General features: G+C 40.7%; 1 protein-coding gene across 2 annotated transcripts in view; it reads left to right on the top strand.

The window, feature by feature from the left end:
• Zzef1 (zinc finger ZZ-type and EF-hand domain containing 1) overlaps positions 1-22,466 on the top strand; it is a 164,423-nt gene that overhangs the window by 3,224 nt on the left and 138,733 nt on the right. For both annotated transcript variants that reach the window (XM_023723333.1, XM_023723332.1), the window contains exons 2-3: positions 14,333-14,477; positions 20,164-20,358. In XM_023723333.1, the coding sequence (XP_023579101.1) occupies positions 14,333-14,477; positions 20,164-20,358 (340 nt within the window). The remainder of the gene's footprint in view (positions 1-14,332; positions 14,478-20,163; positions 20,359-22,466) is intronic.

The following is a 22,466-nucleotide window of genomic DNA, read 5'->3' as shown; positions in this document are numbered from 1 at the left end:
TTTTAAGCAAAGTGCCAGTGATGATTCTAGCTGCCTTGTAGAGGGCCAGATGCAGAAAGGGGCCAGTCAGCCCAAAGAGATAGTTGAGAAGCTGTTGAGGATATGCATAGAGGATTAGAAAGAACAGGAAATCAAAGAGGATGCTGGCTGGTTGTGGTAGTACACGTCTGTAATCCCAGCACTTGGAGGCTGAGGCAGGAAGATGGCTGTGAGTGTGAGTTCAGCCTGGACTCTAAAGTGAGTTCAAGGCCATCTTAAACTGCATAGTGAGACCTTGTCTCAAAAAGATCCCCCCCTGCAAAAAAAAAAAAAAAAGGAAAAGAAAAAAACTCCTTTATAACTGAATTGAATAAGTATATACTTCTGTGTAGACTTACATATTTAATTTTACATTGTTGATTTCCATATCTAGGTTCTGGAAATGTACTATTGACAAGGTTTTTTAAAAATTATTATTATTATTATTATTATTATTATTATTTTTGTGGCTGGCTCAGTCTACCCTGGGGTGGGGCTGGCACAGCATGCAGTGCTGGGGATTGAACCTCAGTCCCTGCATTTGCCTAAGCATGCGCTTTAGACTGCTGAGCTATCTCACTGGCCCCATTTTAATACAAGTTTAAGGGCTTTGTGAAACCAAAATATCTTCATAGTAGCAACTAAAATGAGTTAGTTACTTTGTTTATGAAACATGATCTCTATACTTCCGGTTTATAGCAATCTTCCTGCCTCAGCCTCCTGAGTGATGGGATTATAGATACATGCCACCATATTCCTAGCATTCCTTTCTTTTTTATAAGAACTAGCATGGTAGAGCAGATTATCATTAGTGTATGTTAGTAGTTTAATCCCTGCAATTTCCAAGTATAACGTTTGTTCTTAGGTTTCCTAATTTGCTCTGCTGTCCTTGTTCACCTAGCTGTCTTGCTTTCAATTCTTGTGACATTAGTGCCTTGAGGTGGTGTCATAAAAAAGTTCTTGAAGCTGTACCATGGACTAAAGTTTGAAAGATTATTATTTTATAATCCTGTGCACATTTTCTCTTGGTGGGTGTGGTCCAAGACGAGCGCTGTTTGGCTTGCTCACAGGAAACAATATTTAATAGACTACTATGTGGAGGAGAAAGAGTTAACTTTCTCTTTTTTTTTTTTTTTATTTTATTTATTTACGTGTGTGTGTGTGTGTGTGTGTGTGTGTGTGTGGCCAGCTCAGCCCACCAGGGGACGGGGCTGGCTGGCTGGCATGTGGTGCTGGGGGATTGAACCGCGGTCCCTGTGCTTTGCTAAGCTTGTTCTAAGTAGGTGCTTTAGACCACTGAGCCATCTCACCAGCCCAACTTTCTCTTCTTTTATAAGCACACAAATAAGAGAGCTTATTTGTCACCAGAGACTAGAGTTTAGATTTTTTTTTTCGCTCTTAATATAGTATGCTGCTGGGAAATCATGAAGACTCTCGGCAGAACAAAATATGAGTACAGAATTTGATAGCAGATAGTTTTAAAATGAGAATTTAAGATGAATCAGTCTTCGCTGTATTATGGAATTTGTTGGGTTGTAAGCTGTGAGGGAAGGGCTGTTCTGATGCATCTCTGGCCATCGTCTTGCTACGGTCCTGGCTGGTGGCCAGTGCTCAGGAAGCATTCTACCTGTAGTGCCTTTGGTGTGCTTTACAGATGAAGGCGTAGTCATCACACTGGACAATTCATAGTCAGCCTATAGCCTTTTACTAACAAGACATTTCTTGGCATTGGAGGAAGCAGTTAAATATAGTTTCTGTGGAAACTAAAAATGATTCTTAGTCACTGTGGGGTTTTAGAAGAAATTTGTAAAAAGCCTTAAAACCCATGTTGGTATTATGTTACAAGCATAAGTCAACTAATTGAGAATGGCTATGACTCCAAGAAGTATACAAATGAAATTACACAGATGTAATTGTCTGTACTCCTAACACAGAGTATATGTATGTGCACCATAAAGTTACAGCAGACTCCAAGTATTTACCCTTGGTCCATAGCCCTCAGCTCCCTACTGCCTGAGGGACAGAATATATATCCTCTGAGTGGGCTGGAGCCCACAGGTCAGCCTAGCTCTCTCTGACCTCAACTATTGCATAAGCCTCTTGCATAAGCCCCTTGCTAGCTGATGGAGCACTTGCCCTATCCTGAATGTGGATCTTCCATCTCTTATTTCTTCAAGAGATCCCACCTTGGTATTCTCTTCTGGCAAGCTCCATGTGAGCCTGAGGCATAATTCAGATGCCCTTTTGCTCCATCCTAAACCCTCTACTTTGAAGAGCCATGAGCTTAGCAGTAGCATGATGTTTGGGAAAGGCTTCACTGAACCAAGACATGAGTGGATGGAAGAATTTGCCTGGCAAAGGAAGAAAAAGATATTTCAGTTAACAGACACAGCATATGCAAATTTATTGAGGTGAGAGACAGAGACAGAGTTTGTGTGAGCAAGAGCATACCAGCACATTGGGAATGGTACTCCTTTGGCACGCAGTTAAGAGTCTGAGCTGGTAGGGACATTGTTAATCATTGTGTGGACACATCTTCCTCCCTTTTCTTCTGTTCATATCATCCTTACTGGCTATATAGTTGGGCTGTTAATGGTGCCAGTGACATTGTGTTTTATGAAGCTGCCCATTCTACTGCTCTTCTTTAGATCGGTCTTGAGAATTGGCTCAGGAGGCAACCTACTTGGGAGCAGATCCTAGTTTCACTGTTCTCAAGCAAGGTGGCCTTGGTCATCTTACTTGACCATGCTGTGTCTTAGTGGCTTCACTTGTAAAATGAGCAGAATGATATGTCTTATGTAATTTGTGTCAGGATTAATGTGTTCTTGTAAAGCGTCTGGAATGGTGCCTGGCACACTAAGCACTCATAAGTGGTGGAATAAATAGTGTTACTTTTCTCTGATGGTGTTTACTGGAGCTGTGTGACAGCCCTTTAAATTCTTAGACAAGGAACGTGAGGCAGTCTTACAGATTAACAAACTGAATCCTTAAATGGACAAGTGATCTGCCCAGTCAACAAATGGTAAAATTGAGATTAGATCCAGATGTTTTGGTTTCTTAAATTGATCCAGCATCCAGCCTTCATACTTAAGCCAGTGCATTGCATTCTACTGGTCTAAGCCCACAGTACTTGTGTGATATTTGTCTTCATTCTCATGTGTGCAATGCAGACTTGATCTCAACAGTGATTAAGAAGTTCATATAGGATTGCACGAGGGTCTGAACCTTCACAATACCTCATGCTGTCTTCATGGGTGGAAATCTGCAGCCAGCCAGCCCATTTTTCTGTATCTTATTATAATATGGAACCATACAATGGTCTAAGTAGATTGTAATTTTCTTGCAGTTTACTTTGCATTATCTTATTGATGATCCTTTTGGGGGTGGTCATTGTTATTTTTGGTTTGGTTTTTGTTTTTTTGAGACAAGGTCTCACTATATAGTTCAGACTGATGTTGAACTCAATATGTAGCCCAGGCTGGCCTTTAATGTGGGGTGATTCTCCTGAATATTGGGATTACAGTTGTGTGTCACCATGCTTGTCTCTGTTTATGGTCCTTTGGATTCATACAGCAATCTATGGAAAATACAGTTTCAGCAAGATGAGGAATTGAGACATAAGAAGGACCAGAGCTTGTCCCAAGTGTCGCAGAGTTTAAGTTATAACTCTGGTGCAGGTTTCCTTTCAGTCTTATCTCTTCACACAATGCCTGTCATACTGCCTGTATTTGGGTGCTGCCTGAGTAGTTATCACGTGGATGGCAGAGCACTAGTGGGAAGATGTTATAGGAAGAAGCCTGAATCAGAGGATAGAAAAGAAGAGTACATCAGATCAGGTTACCAACTGCATGGAGATGGATGTTGGGCTCATTAATTTTTAGGGAGGCAAAGTTTAGACTTGTTCCATTTTGTACTATTAGATTATACGTAGTGTACTGAGTTGAATTTTTGCCCTACCTTCCAAAGTGCAATGTGTTTCAAACCAACCCCTTAGTGGGTTGAAAGTCTATGAAGTGAATCTTAACCTACCTGTTAAAAAAATGAAGAGGTCTGTATTAATAGCTCGGCAGTCTAAGTGCCTGCCTGGCAAGTACAAAGACCCAGGTTTGATTACGGGCACCACATGCCATGGCAGCTCCAGAATCCTGTGTATGCCATGCTGGCCACCAAAACTGAGTATGGCACACCCCTGTAATCCCAGCACCAGGGATGCTGAGACAGGAAACTCACAAGTCTGAGCTATGTAGGGAGACCAAATAAATGAGTAAATGAATGAATGAATGATTGAATGATTGATTGATTTTTCCAGCACTAGGGATGCTGAGACAGGAGGATCAATAGGAGTCTGAGCTACATAGCAAGACCAAATAAATAAATAAATAAATAAATGATTTTTAAAGAATGAAGGGCCAGGGATATAGCTCAGTAAGACAGTGACAAGGTCCTGAGTTTGATTATCAGTAAACTCCCCCCAGCCCCCCCCCCCATGAAGCAGAATAGAGTGGAAGAGAAAGTATCAGAGTATGTCATATTTAGTGAAAGTTACATTGTTTCATAAAACTTATATCAAGTATATGTATACTAGGTTTCTTTTTTTTTTTTTTTTTTTTTTTCTCCGAATGCCTTCAGGGCAGGTTTGGCTGGCTTCAGTTGTGGGGATCAAACTACAGCAACCTGAGCCCAACTGCTTTGTTGAAGCAGCCACTTAAAGAACTGAGCTAAGGGGCAGGCCCCCCAAGGTTTCTTAAAATACAATTAAATGTACCTCTCATGGTGGATCATCATATAAAACTTGACACTGCTTTGAATTTTATTGGGAAACTAGAGGGAGCCCAAAGGGAGCAACTCTGGTGAGATGAGTCTAAATGAGACCATTCCAAATGAGAGCTGCTTGAATGAATGGAGGGTTTGGGGGAACTCAGAAGACATGATCACTGTTACCAGCGCTCTGAAGACTTTCTTGGGGCAGATGGGTCGGATGTGTTCTGAGTGGCTGCACAGAGCGGCAGCTTCTGGGAGTCAGATTTCCATTCATTGTAGGGAAAAAAGTTATTGATGTAGAACTTACCAGAGGACATGAGGTTTTTCATCCTTGGTTATATAAAACTGGCCTACCATTACGGAGACACTGGAGAAACACAAAGGCATGTGCTTTAAGAAGGTCATACATCCATTCCAACATGAGGGTTTGTATAGATCCAGAATGATTTGCCCTCTCGCCCCTTAATATTCTCCAGTGGCCCTGAGTGCCCTTACCCTAGTGTATGAGTTTGTCGCTAGGTCTTCTACAATTTCTTTATTCTGAGCACTGTCCATCTCCTCTGCCTTCTTTCCAGCCACAGCAGGCAGTTTATACTATTTGTACCATCTTCAGTACCCTCTGTGTGTGTTCACACTCTGCCCCCTCTACCTGGGCTGGCCTCTTCCTTATGCTTTTGCACTGCTAATTATTTATTTAAGATGTTTTATTTATTTATTTATTTTTATTTTTTTGGTAGAACCAGGGATTGAACTCAGGCCCTTGTACTTGCCAGGGAAGCACTTATTCTACTGAGCCATCTCCCTGGCCTCTGAGCTGTTTTAGAACTTTTTTTCTGAATCATTTTCCTGAATGCCCCATTCCCTCTTGTGCTTGTGGTCTATGGGCTGTCAGTTGGACTAGTGTTGATAGTGTGGGGTCCCTCACACTATCAACAATCAGAGAATGAGGGATCAAATCCACGCACCATCATTAACCAGTACTAACCATGTGACCTTAAACAAAATACCTCTTTTTCACTAGTAAAAAGATTGTACTTATTTTGGGGTTTGTTATGTGATTTGCTTTAGTCCATGTGAAGTTCTCACAACTATGCCTGGTACATAGTAAGTGCTCAGTAAATACTACCTGTTTCAGTTACTCTTCTCTCATTGCTAGGACAAATACCAGACACCCCAAAATTAGGGAAGGAAAGGTTTATTTACAGTTAGTGGAGGTTTCAGTCCGTACTCAGCTGGCTGCAAGGCAGGGTGGCACATGGCAGAGAGCAATCATTCATGGTGATGGCAAGGAGCAAAGGGAGGGGCAGCAGCTGTGGCTCCTAGCCAGCTTCTTTCTCCTCCTTACATTGTAATGCAGATTACCCACTCTAGGTCTAGGGTGTAGCACTCATGTGCAATCCCAGCATTGCATCAAGAATCAATCACAAACTCCAGAAGACACCTCAGGACTGCATGAGGCTTTGGGGGAACAACTAGACACAAACCAGAACACTACCTTTTATAGTATTTTATATCTTCTGTTAGCTTCCCTTCTATTATAATTATTACATTTATTATGCTGTTGCTGTTGATTTATAGGTCTATTTTTTAGGCTGAGGTTTTTGGAGGCTATGCCCTTGTCATCTTAATATCCGTAACATTAGGTATATGTATGATGGCTCTGTTATGGTTTATGTCCAGATGTCCCCCCAAAGCTGCCTGCAGTCATGGGTGTAAGCTTCTAGAGTGTGGGCTTGTAGAGTTTGTGATTTAAAGTCTAATGCTGAGATTATAAGTGGGATTATAGATGCTGGGATTATGGATGTGTTTGCTATACCCGCCCTGGGGTTGGTAGCCTGCATACAATATAAGGGCAGAAAAGAGGCTTTCTCTTTCCATTCCACTCTTCCCCTTTTTGCTCTTGCTGCTTTACTGTTTTTGCCTCATGAACAGCTGCCCTCTGTCATGTGCCACTCTGCCTTGAAGCCAGCTGAGTATGGACTGAAACCTCCACAAATTGTGAGCTAAATTAACCTTTCCTTCTTTAATTTTGGGTGAGAAAAGTAACTAAGATAGGCTAATTCTCAACGTTGAGTATATTGCTGTGTGAAGTCCCATAAAACAAGGTGGAAATTAAGTAGCCCAGAGATTTCTTTAAGGATAATTATGGATTATTAAGAAATCACATATTTTCTGAAGGAAGCTGCTAGTGAAGATAGCAAGAATATAATCAGTTTTAAAGTCTTGTTTATGTAGATTCTCATTCATGATACACACTAGGAGTTGCATGTGAAGTTGTGAGCCATACAGTGGTTGGAGTTACTGACAGTGATACAGGGAGAAAAACTGAACTCTGATGACTTCCAAATGATATAGGGGAAAAATGAAACTCTCGACCTGAAAAGTACCTAGGACGAATTTGTGTTCTCTAAAACCGAATAATGAATTTTAGGAACAAATGGAGGTTGTGAGAATATATTTATTGGGGGAAAGAAAGCTCCTGTCAGAGAGGGACAGGAGGGGTACCCCGAGAGGGTGGTCCCCGGGGAGCTCTCTCTTCCAGGGATTTTTATTGAGTAAAACCATGTGGTGAGGTGGGTCTAAGGTGGTAGAGAACATGGGAACTCGCTTAGGTGAGCATGAAGTAGGACAAGCCTATGGTCAACCAATGAAATTACAAGCACCATTGCTCATTTAAAATTAATTGAATCCAGTTGTCATATAGCAAGCAGACATGAATACAGGACAAGGTCTTGGGGGTTGGGTTAGTGACTCATTTGGGCTCTTTCAAGGTGATTGATACCTGGTTAGAATATCAATCCCAGATGCCCATCCCTGGAGAAGTATGTAGCTATATTTGTTTCCTCTTTTGTCTTGAAGTCTGGTCTATAGGAAGTGTCTGTCTATTCCAAGTTGCAAAGTCATCTTGTCATCCATATTGTCTCCTTGAGGGCCTGGTCCTGTCTGACTACCTATCATATTTCTATCTAATTCAGCTGCCCACAACAGTGGCACCTGAAAGTATAGCCTTTTTCTTGGAAATAAAGCTTGAGTGCCACTTTGAAATTTAGAGAGAGCAAGGCACGCTCATCAGATTGATAGGAGGTTACCTGGGCATCGGGTACAGAATGCAAATTCCTTAAAATGCAAATTCTGTAGAGTGTGGGTGGAAGAAAGGGATGGACCTAAGAGGTTTTCAGTAGGTAGACTACATAAAAAATCCGAATGGTTTTCTTAACAAAGGAAAGAAAATGGAGTTGGAGCCTTGATTCAATACCAGCTTTAAGGCCTCAGGCATGTTCCCAACCTCTACAGCTATGAAATGAGGCATTGATAGTATCATTATTATGATGAGAGATTAATGATATTATATGCTTAAAATGTTTTGCACAGTGCCTGGAATCTAGAATTTAGAGTTTCATAATCCATGTGTCATTTCCAACCAAATGGATTGCAGCTGTGCTAATCCCTTAGCTCTTGAGTCATTGAAATGTTACTATTTTCTGAGCCTGCTATAATGTTGAAAAGCTGAGAAGTATTCCCTGACTGTAGTATTTGAACAATTAGGCCTCAGGATAGATGGATGTTATGCTTCTGTGTAACCTCCCTCCTCATTTCTTATATTTGGTTTTGCTTAACTTCTTTCTTGTTTGCTTGCTTGTTTCTGACAGGGTCTCACTATGTAGTTGAACTCACTATGTAGCCCAGGCCAGCCTCAAATTTGCTGTGATGTTCCTGTCTCAGCCTCCTAAGTGTTGGGATTTCAGGTATATCGCACCAGTCCAGCAAATAGTTTTGTTTTTAGTCTAGCATTTGGGTTGAGTATTGATTTTGGATTTAGAACTCCTCAAGAATGGTAAAACATTGCTGTAATTGCCATTTGGCTTCTGAATCTGCTCTGAATTCACCCTGACCTTCTATGAGGAAACTTTCTCTTGTCCATGTGTAGGAACTTCTGTTTCCCTCATTGTTATAAAATTCCAGTATGATATATTCTATTGTATATGTTATTCACTTCTTTCAGTCTCCAAAATCGCATCTTTTAGTTTGGGGAATTTATCTTATTTATTTTATTTTATTTATTTTTTAATTTATGTATTGGGTATAGGGCCTTACTACACAGCTCAGACTTGTAGTGATCCTCCTATTTCAGCCTCCCTAGCGCTGTGACTACAGGCATGCACCACCATGCCCAGGTTTGGTGGCTGGCTTGGCATTCAACCCGCACAGCATGTGGTGCTGGGGGTTGAACCCAGGTACTTTAGCTTGCCAGCCAGACACTTAAGACTGCAGAGCTATTTCCCCAGCCCAGAGAATTTATCTTAAGTGATAATTATTTTTGTTTCCTCCCCTATGTTCCATCTTTCTCTGGTTCATGTTACAGAATTTAGAAGTTGGACTTCCTGGGCCAAATCCCCTAATTTTCCTTTTCTCTTAAAATTTCTAACATTTTGTCCTTTTTCTCTTATTTTCTGGATCCTTTTGTTAACTTGACCTTTCAACCTTCCTATTAAATTTTAATTTTTTGGTGATATTTTAATTTAAAATTTTTTCCATTATCCTGTTTTTATTAATACTATCCTGGTCTTTCATGGTTGTTGTCTTTTTTTTTTTTTTTAAGTAATGCTGGTAATGGTGGTAGCACAACTCAAAGTACCAAGATCTACTGAACTGTGCATTTTAACAGGGTGAATTTTATGATGAGTGAATTATACACCTCAATAAGGCTCATATTAAATATTTTTTCAAGTACTGGCAAGATAGCTCAACAGACTAAGCACCTGCTTAGGAAAGTACAAGGACTAGGGTTTCATCCCCAGCACCATGCCGGACGCACTGAGCTGGCCAGCAAGACTGGGCATGATGGCACATGCCTGTAATCCCAGCACTGGGGAGGCTGAAAACAGGAGGGTCACTATGAGTCTGAGCTGCATAGTGAGACCTTGTACCAAATACATTACCAAAAAAAAATCTTTTCATACATTTGTTGACAAATGTTGACCCTTCTTTTGAAGTTTTCTTCTTCCTACATAATCATTCTTTTATGTAGTTGCTTTTTTCTGTTTCTTTTTTCTTTTTTAAAGTGCTGAGGGTTGAATACAGAGCCTCATGCATGCTAGGCAAGTGTTCCATCACTGACCTACATCCCCAGCACTATTTTTCCTATGTTTACTATTAAGTCTTTTCTCAAATGTTTAGTGGTTTTGGACTGTCCATTCATTGGAAAATTAGGGATTATGGGCTGGGTTTAGCTCAGTAGTGGAGTGCTTATCCAGCATAAATAAGGCCCTGGGTTCAATCTCCAGCACCACAAAAGGAAAAAAAGAATGTGCTGGTGAGTTGAGATAGGGAAAATATGAGATAGGGAGAATACAGAGCCAGGCATGCTGGCACATTTGTAATCTGAGCACTCTGGGAGGCTGAGGCGGGAGGATCACAGGCTGAAGCCCAGCCAGAAAAACTTTAGTGAATTGCTGTCTCACTAAAAAGGTAGCTCAGTGGAAAGGCCTAGGTTTAATCCTCAGTAACACACATACACACACACACACACACACACACACACACACACATGCACGCACACACACACACACGCACATATACATACACCATGCACAGATGAAAATCCTGGATGCTCTGTGTGCATGGTTTGACAACTGCGGAACCTCTCTGTAGGATGAATTGACTGGTGCCTTTCATTGGAAATTCCCATGTCGGGATCTATAGGACTATTTCCTTGGGCTAGTCAGGTTCTCAAAGAGACAGTTCTAGTCTCCTGCCTAGAAAGTAATGAAATTGCCTGCTAACATTCTGGGAGCCCTGAGGGAATCTATAAACATGTAGCAAATAAACATCAAGCCTCCTATTTTTAGATAGTATTCTCAAATTCAAATGTGTCTGGTACTTCCTCCTCTGTCCTCTGTAGAGAATTAACTCAGGCTTCTACCAAGATTGGAGAGGAGAATCTTATCTTTTTTTTCTCTATCAAAAAATTTAAATGTAAGAAGGTAAAGATAGGCATAGAATGATTCCCACGTTTCTACTAATGAGTTTCAGTAATAACTCAGGGCAAATTTTATTTGATCTAAACCCCACCTGTCATTCTACCCAAATTCTTTTGAAGAATATCTTGATATTTTATCTATAAATAAATTATGTATTTCTGAAAGATAAGGTTTCTTTAAAAAAAAAATACTATCATTCCTTTTTCTCAAACTTTGCCAGGCATGGTGGTGCATGCTTATAATCCCAGCACTGGGGAGGAAAATCATTGTGAGTTTCAAGGTTAAAACTCAAACTACATAGTGAGACCCTGCCTAAAAATAAACAAATAAAAAGCCAGTGAGCCCTTAAGCTCAGTAGCACGAACAACAGAGGTCCATGTATGACCCTTGGGCCCAGAAAAACAAAAATGACCACAGATAGTGCATAACAGCACCTGAGTTTATCCATGGTCTGCCTGACTCTAAAGCTCTTTTCCAAACAGTGCTGTTTCCCACCATAGGGCAGCATGGCCTTCTATCCTGCTGCCAAGGAAAACCTGAGACAGTGTTTCACAGTGTCTCCTAGAGCACAGACAGGGGCCGCATGGGCAGAGAGACTGCACATGCTCACACACACGGGTGGGCATCAGAAGGTGACATGGGGCGAGATCAGCATTTAAAATAATTTTTTTTTTTTAAGAAATCATTGTTTATCCAATAAACATTGAAATTGTACTCAGGATCTTATGCTTGCCAACCAGGCACTGTGCCACTGAGTTATATCCCTACCACCCCCCTTTTTGTCTTTTTGAGACAGGGTTTCACTATGCAGTACAAGCTAGCCTTAAATTTATATTGTAGTTCAGGCTGGCCTTGAAGTCACAGGCATCCTCCTGTCTCAGCCTCTCAAGTGCTAGGATTATGACCATATGCCATCATGCCCAGCTTTATCCAATAATTTCTAACTGCTTCTAAAACAGACTTTTCACTAATCAGCTCCTTTTTTTTTTTTTTTTTTTTTTACTAGGAATCAAACTTAGGACCTCACATTTGCCAGGCAGGTGCTGTGCCACTGTGCTACATTCCTACCTCCTAGCTCCACTTTTAATAGTACTTGTTACTACCGATTTGCTGCAGTGTAAATAAAGCAGCTTTCTCCCTACAGTTGTCAACTTCCACACAGTTCAGGATTCTACTATCCATCTATCTGTTTCTCGGTTTCTTTTGTAACTTTTGCATCATTTCCTATTCCCTTTGTCGCTGGCTTTTGTTCAATTTTTTTTTTTTTTTTTTTTTTTGTGGAACCTGGGATTGAACTGAAGCCCTCGCACTTGCCAAGGAAGCGCTTATTCCACTGAGCCATCTCCCTGGCCCCTTGTTCAGTTTTTTGAGATGGTGTCTCACTATGTTCTGCGTTAGCCTTCTGAGTAGTTGGAATTACAGGCGGGCATCATGTGCTTAAGAAAAAAAAAAAAAAAGATACACCAAATCCCTCTATAATATCATAGTAGGATTTTGAGAGGAGATAGAGGTAAGTATATTTGTTTAGCATGACTTCTTTGAAAACGTTTGATGACTGGTTGTCCACTGTTACTCAGAAGCTCTGAGGAATGGGGTAGATACTGCTTTGCAGAGCCTTCTAATTAATCTTTCTACCCCACTGGCAACAAACAATTCTACTTTTATGATGGACTCTTTGTTTTTGTCTCATTTTGAGAAACTTACTATGTAGTTCAGGCTGGCCTCAACCTTGCAGCAATACTCCTATTTCTGTTTCCTGAGTTCTGGGATCACAAACATGCACCACTATGCTTGCCCAACTCTTCCGTTTACACTTCTATTTAATGAAGTTAGTTTTAACTGCTGCTTCCCTCCTCCCCATATAGCTTATATTTCCCATTATATTTGAAAAGAAGAATTGTGTCACTCCCAGATCTTTCTCCTCCTTTGTAAAGGTTCCATGGTCCAGGCCAATAGCTCAGTGGTAAGGCACTTGCCTGGCATGCGTGAGGCCCTGGCTTCAATTCGCAACACTCATATGTAAAAAAGCAATGCTACTGAAGAAGTCATAGTCCTTCAGCTATAGCCTGTAGGGGTGAACACAGGGCAGTTTCTGCTCTTCTCTTTCCTGGTTTCTCTCTTTTGCTCTCCACTATTTCTTTTTGTTACATATCTTCACTCAGCTTTCCTAATCGTGTCTAAACAAAGAACAAAAATGACTTTTCCTGTTGAATACTATACTTCGATTAATGTGGTCTTTGATCTTGTTACCTTTTAGATAATTTTGTCAGGTTTTATAGAGGCAAAAAGAACCCTATAATCTTTCCTTCACATGAGACTTCTGAGTTCTCTGCCCCTCATCCTTTATTCATATCCATGGTCTGGGGAACCAAACATAAGTTTTTGCGTTTGTTCTTATTGAGTATTGCGCTGATCCAAGATTTATGACGGAAGAAATAGGGATATTATGTTTGCAGTGAAATCTCAGTGAGATATTCCCCTACTTACCAGAACAGAGAAATAAGGAAGGAAGAGAGAGGCTTACTTGAAAAGAAAGGCAGAAGACTCCTGAGTGTTTCATTGTGAAGAGGTGTGAGAATGCATGTATCTGTAAGCAGCAGAGTAGAAGCCATGAGGAGGGAGGACTTGAGACCTTGGGGGAGAGTGCAGTTGCTCTGTGAAGAAAGTTTTGGAGACTGGGAAAGAGTCGAGTCAGGGGCACCATAAGCTATAGATTAGAGAGAAGGGGAACACTGTTTCCACTGCTGATGGCTCATTGTATCAAGCTCTGTTCACTTGTTCCTCATCCAGGCAGCAACTTGTGAATTCAGTAATATTTACTCCACCTCTCAGTTCAAGAAGTTAAGGTTTCCGCAGGTAAAGAAACTCATGTAAAGTCACACATGGGGACAGAGTGGGATTCAAACCAAATCCTGTGCTGCTTTACCATTTTCTCCCAGATGGTCCCAAATGGGCAAGGAGGAAGGTAGATTATATTTAAAGATTAGTGAAAACAGGACTGGGAAGCAAGCAAAGCAAGTTAGAATTTGTGTCCAGAGAGTGTTTAAAAAACCTGATATATTAAGCTAAGCCAACTAATTTTTACTTTGCATTTGACACTGCAACCAATTGAAACAATTTTGTAGTAGATGCTTTCTTTTGAAATTATTTGTGGGAAGAGGAGCAGACTTATTCTCATGGAGGAGAGACAAGATGATAAAATTATACATGTGTGTATACTTGTATATATACATGCTACAAAGCTCAATGAGTTAGCCAGGCTTGGTGGCACACACCTGTAATCCCAACACTTAGGAGGCTGAGGTAGGAGGATTATTGCAAGTTCAAGACCAGCCAGGGCTACAAAGTGAGCTCAAGTTCAGGCTGAACTACATAGCGAGATCCTTTCTCAAAAAGAAAAGAAGAGAAAAACTCTGTGAGTTACTGACCTGAATTATTTCTTTGAATGATATATGTGGACTCTTCCCTGCAAACAAAATAATCAAATAAAATTTGAAGTAGTCACTAGTTCTGAGAATTGTTTTAAAAAGAATTAGGATATTTCTGACTTCCTTATATCTGTTACCTTCTAGGCCTTTGCCCAGTTTGATGCAGAAGGTGATGGCACAGTGGATGCTGAGAGCATGTTGGAGGCCCTCAAGAATTCCAGTGGAGCCAATCTTCAAGGGGAGCTGAGTCACATCATCAGACAACTACAAGCCTGCTCTCTTGTGCCAGGTAAGGCTCTTATGTGAGCACAGATGCACTGGATGACTCACTTAGACTTCAAATGAACTTTGCTATATCAGCAATTAAAATTAGGTAAGCTTGTGGGCATCACGCAGTAAGCTCCAAAAGCACTGAACTAGCTTTCAGGGTAGTTATCTCTTTCACTCCCTATACCATGATGTCTACACAGTTCTACTTTTTTTGTTGTTGTTAGATGCAGTCCAGCTATATAGCCCAGGCTGGTCTGGAACTCACTATATAACCCAGGCTGGGCTGAATTTTATAATCCTCTTACCTCAGCCTCCCAAGTGCTGGGATTACAGGCCTGTACTGCTATGCCCAGTTCAGTTCTACCATTTTTATAAATCTTTGCTAGAAGACTGACTTCCTTAGTAGATCTCCCTATTTAGTCTTTTAAGAAGCCTTCCCTATCCTCTACGATATATTCTCTCAGCATTTTGAATTTCTGTTTGGGGGGATATATCACCATTGTAATTAAAAAACCAGTCAGGTATTTGTTAAGTATCTGTCTTTACTCCTATCTGAGCTCTATGAGAAAGAGGGCCTTGTCTCTTCTTTCTTTTTTTCTTTTTTCTTTTCTTTTTCTTTTTTGTCTCTTATTTCTGTTGTGTCCTCACTTTTGACTTTTTTTGGTACTTAGAATCTCATATTTTTGTTTTGTTTTGCTTTAGAAATCTATTACTGTGAAATTTAAGAATAAAAATAGCTTAAACTTAAGAATTGTTTCTTCTTCATTGTACGTACGAGAAATTTAGCCTTTGATTTTGTGTACTTTCCTTTAGGGATTCAGATTCATGTAAAGACAGAGTTGGAAAAAAATGACGCTGTTTTTTAAGAAGACAGTTGAGTTTGAAAGGAAAAAACAAATAAAGAATTTGTACATCATCCTTTTAGCCTTAGTTTATATTACCTAAAAATGTTTTCCTGCCATGTGTACTTGATGTTATAAATAGATGTGATAGATAAATGTAAATCTGGTTACTCTTGGCCCCTCTGTCTTCATGCTGAAGTGATACACTGAACTAGGTCAGGATAGTTTCTGTATCTTATTAAAGAGGGCATGTTTCCATTCCTACTCAATTTGTCTTTAATTATGTCATTATTATTGCGCATTATAGGTAATTGTATATGCTCACATTTTCCCTAGTGTCATGGCAGTTACAAATATACTTTGAATTACACTTAGCTAACTTTTATCATAGCATTTATATGTTACTCCCACTTTTATTGCCAGTATGTGAACAGCATCAGAGCTTTTTATATGGATATCTCCAAGAGATTTTGGGGAGGAGATAAAAGGAATATTAATCAGCGAATCCACTAAGTAGTATCTGTTGCACTGCTGTGGTGAGGAGTGAGTAGGTGGAAAAAAAAATTAGGATTCAGATCTCACACTGCTTACATAGAAAGCTCATGACTTAGGACTTTCTATTAAAAAATTTCTAGCAACACCCAACTTAAAAGAAGTATAATTTCAGTCTTGGGCAAACCTTTTTTGTGCTGAGGTCACCTCTGGTGTTATCCTACAGTCCTGGTTCCTCTCTCTAATGTCCTGTCACACTGAAATTAGTTCCTTTTGTGTTGTTTGTACAGAACCTTCACTGAATTTATTGAACCAAATTCATCCATTTACTGAATGGTTTGGCATCTGAAAATACTTCCATTGCAGGAATAACACGGTTTTTTGGTATGTGTTCTGAACAAATCAGTGCAGCTTCAGCAGTGTTGTAAACATGAGGCTTGGATCCCCTGTGGGAGTACGAGGGGACTGCCTAGACTCTTTAGTCTTTGGAAATCATTGGTTTCTAGGGCTTGGATAGGACATATAGCCAAATAGGCTGTTTTGAGTGCAAAATTTCTCCTCGTATTTCATCTTAAAAGTTAATAGGGTTTTATTCACTCCAGTAATCTGTCTTATTATTAAAGACAACTTCACTGATAGAGACTTCAGAAATATTGATCCAGGTGCCATTTAGACTGTTTTCAGTTTGTGAAAATTCATGGAATAATTAAGTTATATGTCCTTTTTGTTATGCATAGTATGATTAATTAAGTTTTAAAAAGCCCTCTCCAAAATTTACAAATATATCTGAGTATTAGGAAAAGCTGTCAGGTTATCCTTGCTTCATTTAAACCTAGCAATCCTGGTCCTGAACATTTCATTCAAGGCATGTTAACATAGGTTATGAGGAACCAGGAAAAGATTTTATACAGCAGCAGATGTGATATTTTTTGTGTCTTCATAAGATAACCTGATGTCTCACTCACATTTCTCTCATTGCAGGGACAAATACCTAACACGCAAAATTAGGGAAAGTGGGGGTCTTGCTGGATAGCTCAGTTGTTTGGGGGTGCCTGTGTGTTAGCTGTTTAAGTGCCTGCTCAAGGAAACGCAGTCACATGCAGGGGACCTCGGTTCAGTCCCCAGCTCCACCTGCCTTACCAGACCCACAAGACAACCTGAGGCAGCAAAAAAGAAAAAAAGGAAGGAAGGAAAGGTTTATTTAGCTCACAGTAAATGGAGGTTTCAGCTGGCTGCAAGGCAGAGTGGCACATGGCAGAGAGCAGCTGTTCAGGGCACAGCAAGAGAACAAAGGGAGTGGTAGCAGCTCTAGCAGCTAGCTAGCCTCTCTTCCTTACACTGTAATGCAAATTACCCACCCAGGGCTGGGGTGTAGCACTCCCACCTGCAATCCCAGCATTGGGTCATGAATTAATAATAGGGGTCCGGGGAGATAGCTCAGTAAAATAAGCACTTGCCTGGCAAGTGCAAGGACCTTAGTTCAATCCCTAGTTCCGCAAAAAAAAAAAAAAAAACAACAAACAACAACAAAAAAAACAAACCAAAAAAACAAAGAATCACAAAATCCAGAAGCTAAGCATGAGGCTTTGGGGAGACAACTAAACACAAACCATAACATTCTGTCCCTGGATCTCCAAAGACTCATGCATATCCCTTTGTGTAAAAGGCATTTTAGTCCATCTCTGAGAGTTGCCAAAATCCTAACAGTTTCAGCATTGCTGAAAAGTCCAAGCACCAAGTCTGTTCCAAGAGCTAAGGCAAACTCCTAGCTGTGAGCTCCTATATAAATGAAAAGTTAAACACTTCCAACATTCAATGGCACAAGATAAACATTACCATTCCAAAAGGTACACACTGTAGGATACCAAGCACTGGAACCAAAGCAAGTCCAAACTCCAGAAGAGCCAACATTAAGTCCTATAGTTCCATGTGGAACATCTGAAGCAATCTGTGGCAAATTGTGAGCTCCATGTGACTCCGCCCCTATGGCACTCTTGGTGGTAGCTCCCTGGCTTCTCTCTTAGGCTACCTCTGTTCCCTCCTTGCAGTTTCCTTTAGACATCCATGTTCCTAACTTTTCCACACTTCTGGGGTTTCCACTGAATAGGTTTCTCACTCACAACTTTATACACTGCCCTCTCAGGGACACACTGCTTGGCCTCCCAGGCCTTTTTCTGAAATCTAGGTGGAAGCCTTAACCTCAGAACTTCTGCATTCTGCAAATACCTAAAACAAGTGTCATATGGATGATGCAAAGATCTGCTGCCAGCTGGAGCAGTAGCCAGGCTTAATTCTTTCTTGGCTGTAGGGGTCGAGTGCCTGGATCACTGAGCACTCTGAACCTGATTCCGAGGAACAAATTCTCCGTGCCAGCCCCATTCTGGAACCTGGTGTGGCTGCTGCAGCCATTCTAAAACATAGGGCTTTGGGGCATTTTCCCCCAGGCAAAGTCCCTGACCTTTGCAATTCTGAGGCTGCAAAGAGTGGAGAACTTCTACCTCCTGTGATGCTCTTAGGTCATCTTTCCATTCTCTTGTTCCTTCTCCGCAGTAGAGATCCTCTCAGCTCTATCTTTGCGTTCCACAGCTTTATTGGAGCTGCCTCTCTGGCCAAACTCACAACATTTTAAATCATCCTATTGGGCTCTTTGCTCTTGATTCTCAACATAAATCTGACTAAAAGCCACCAACAAAAGCCATGCCACTCCCTCAATATTCGACTGCTTTGACATTTCTTTTGAAAGATTAATCAGTATGCCATGCTTAATCTCAGTCTCAGACAGTATCTGGACACAAACAAAATCCAAACAAGCTTTGTGCCAAGCAATAGCACAAGTCATCTGGAGTCCAACAACCAATACAGTCCTTCCCTGGACTTTACAGGCAGGCTTTCTGTCATCCTTCTGGTCTTGTGAGCTCTGACCACAATTCCCCATATAGAACAGCGGAAGCTGTTCCTGCACTTCTCTTGCAGGCAACATCTCCAAACCTTTCCTGTCTCTTCCCATAAGCCATTTCCAAAAGCTCATAATCCACATGGTCAGGTTTAGCCACAGCAATGACCCCATTTCTCTGGTACCAAATTCTGTCACTTTTCTCCTGACATTCAGAATTAGGGAAGGAAAGGTTTAATATATGTGTGCTCATACCATATGAAGTATAAATGTCATCAGAAATTGCAGTAATAGCACTGGTTATTTTGTCATTATTATACTCACGTAGCTCAGTATAAAAGTAGTTGTAACTGGGTGGTGCACACCTGTAATTTCAGCACAGAAGCTGAAATTGCTTTGAGTTTGAGGCCAGTCTGGGCTATATGAGTTCAAAGCCAGCCTGATCTACACAGTTAATGGAGGTTTCAGTCCACACTCGCTGACACAAACCATAACTGGGTTGGTGCATGGGTGACAGTCAGGGCTATCATTTCTCATGTCCTGATACGACATCTGAGCAGATGTTGCAGGCGGATGTTGCTTCAGAGGAATCACTGAGGAGGAAGACCTGAGATGGTGGAAGGAGAAAGTGAGAGGGGATAGTCTCCATCCTTCCTCTTTCTTCTGGACATCTTGATGTGTCACTTGAGTTTCATTTCTCTCAGTTATAAAACAAAGGTATCCATACTTCCCATGCCTACCCTGTCACCTTGTGAGGACCAAATAATATGTGTGTGCTCATACCATATGAAGTATAAATGTCATCAGAAATTGCGGTAATAGCACTGGTTATTTTGTCATTGTTATACTCACGTAGCTCAGTATAAAAGTAGTTGTAACTGGGTAGTGCACACCTGTAATTTCAGCACAGAAGCTGAAATTGCTTTGAGTTTGAGGCCAGTCTGGGCTATATGAGTTCAAAGCCAGCCTGATCTACATACTGTGACCCCCATCTCAAGAAAAAAAAGCAAACAATAAAAAGTTGTTCTCTATCTAATGCAGAAAGTTTATTCCTAGCCTAGATCCTATGTACAAAACTTCTTTAAAAACCTGTAGTCAGTATTTAAGCGCTCATACATTTTTTAAATTTTGGTTTAAAACAGTTATTGTTTAGCATCTTCTAAAATTTTATTCAACTAAAATGAAGTTCTTAAGTTGAGATTGCTAGTGGTTCATTTCTTTAAAACTTGCTTAGATTATAAATGATAACAATTGAAAATAGTAATAAAGATTTTTTTTTTTTTTGGCGGAACCTGGGATTGAATTCAGAGCCTTGCACTTGCCAGGGAAGCGCTTATTCTACTGAACCATCTCCCTGACCCTAACAAAGATGTTAATGGGTACATTTAATTCAGCCAGGTCATAAAGGTCAATATCCAGGGGATGTGGAAGTTATTGTGATGGCTTTCCTAAAACACCAAATGCATTCTTTCTCTTAGGTTTCATAGACATATTTTCAGAGTCAAAGGAGGGCCTTGGTGTGCACTCATCAGTGATATTGCGCTTCCTGCATCGAAATCGGATCTCTAGCCTGGTAATTCCCTACCCAATGTTGGACCATTGCAATAACATGTGCACCATGAGGTCTTCAGTTCTGAAAGAGTCTCTGGATCAACTGGTACAAAAAGAAAAGGGTATGTACAAAAAGGAAAGGGTGGGGTTGGGGAGATAGCTTGGTGGTCTAAGCTCCTGCCTGTAAAGCCCCAGGATCCAGGTTCGATCCCTGGTACCACATTCTGGGCCGGTCCTAGAATGCAGGGCGTACCATGCTGACCACCATAACCGGGCATGGTGGTGCATGCCTATAATCCCAGAGTTGGGGAGGCTGACAAAAGATGATCACTATGAGTCCGAGCTGCGTAGTGAGACTTTATACCAAATAAATAATTTTTTTACAAAGATTAAAAAAGAAAAAGAAAGGATATGTGCAAAAAGAAGAGTATGTGGATAGCCCGATCATCTGGGGCCAGGGATTTAGCTCAGTGGTACAGTGCCTGTCTGACAAATGTGAAGTCCTAGGTTCAATTCTCAGTACTCCCTACCCTAAAAAAGATTTATCTTCGTTTTGTTTGTTTGTTTGTTTGTTTTTTTTGGTGGAACCGGGGATTGAATTCAAGCCCTTGAGCTTGCCAGAGAAGCGCTTATTCCACTGAGCCATCTCCCCACCCTGTCTTCAGTTTTGTAAATCTAGTTTTTATTAATAGTATGAATTAGTCCTTCTCCCTGCCTTTTTTTTTTTTTTTCCCCCTGAAAATGTTAACAGTAGCCAGTTTGTAGATAAGAATGCCTGCCTTTTTTTCTTCCTGACACAACTTAGTTTCTCATCATATAATCTTCAGCTCAGGGCTGCCTTTCCTCATTATTATAATTAATGCTTCTTCCCTCCATCCCACGATTCCCAACCTTCCCAAAGCTGGCCACTCTCAGCTTTATAGTACTGGTTTCAAACCCAGAGCCTCTCACCTGCTGGCCAAGTGCTCTATCACTGAGCTTAGCTATATTCCCAGCCTACCTTTGCAGGTTTAATGGTCCATTAAGCACTTATCATTATCTGAAGTCATAGTATTATTTATTTACTTGCATTTTATCTGTCTTGTTTGCTTCCATACACTTTGTACTTGGAACTCTATCTGTAGCATAGTAGGTAGTCAGGAAGTATTTGTTGAATAAAGGTGGAAGCCACCACAGACTCTGAGGTAATAGATAGTATTGCTAATGATGTGTGGGGACAAGTCTTTGGAACATAATTGAGTCTAGAAATAGGTCTAAGTACATTTTAGAACAAAGAACCAGATAAAGTCAGTTTTACAAAGAAGGTTAGAAAGGTGAATTGTCAATGTATAGTATGGTTAGGGCAACTGGTTAGTCACTTTGAGAAAAAATAAACCTATGTTCTTATTCCATTTTATTAACTAATATAAATTTTAGGTGGATCAAAATCTTCAGCTACAAAGAACAATACAAGAAAAAAATATTTCCATTTTTATAAAATATAAAATGTAATATTTATTTTTTGGTGGTAGCATTGAAGATTAAACCCAGGGGCCACTGAGCTACATCCCTAACCCTTGTAAAATTTTCTATTTTGTGAAAAAGTCCTGCTATGCTGGCCTTGAAATTTTAATCCTCCTGCTTCATGTTGCTGAATAGCTACTGTGCCTGACAACAGCCTTTCTAAGCAAGCCGTGAAAACTGGAATCTGTAAAATGTAGGTTTTGGCTGGGATGTGTGGCACATGCCTGTAATCCCAGCACTTGCGTGTAATAATAGCACTCATCAGGCTGAGGCAGTGAGTTCAAGGCCAGCCTTGGCTACAAAGTGAGTTCAAGACCGGCCTGAACTGTAGAGTAAAACCCTGTCTCAGTAAAATAAAATAAAATATTAATAAATTAGGCTAGAGCTGCAGAGATAGCTCAGTGGTCTAAGTGCCTGCCTAGGCAAGTGCAAGGACCTGGTTTTGATCCCAGGTATGGCACATTGTGGCAGCCCTGCCCCAGGCTCACCAGCCACCAAGACTGGGCATGGTCGTGGGCACTTGTAATCCCAATGCTGGGGAGGCGGAGACAGGAAGATCACTGTGAGTCTGAGCTACCATCATGAGATTCTGTAACAAATACATTAAAAAATAAGGCTATATGAATATTTAAAAGTTCTTGTTTGTTTCTTTTTCTTTTTTTTTTTTTGCGGAACTGGGGATTAAACTCAGGCCCTTGCGCTTGCCAGGGAAGCGCTTATTCTACTG

This window comes from Octodon degus, unplaced genomic scaffold (assembly GCF_000260255.1).
Source record: "Octodon degus isolate 3935 unplaced genomic scaffold, OctDeg1.0 scaffold00098, whole genome shotgun sequence".
Classification (NCBI taxonomy): Eukaryota; Metazoa; Chordata; class Mammalia; order Rodentia; family Octodontidae; genus Octodon; species Octodon degus.
Note: the sequence above shows the minus strand (reverse complement) of the source record. Positions and strands in the feature narration are given on the sequence as shown.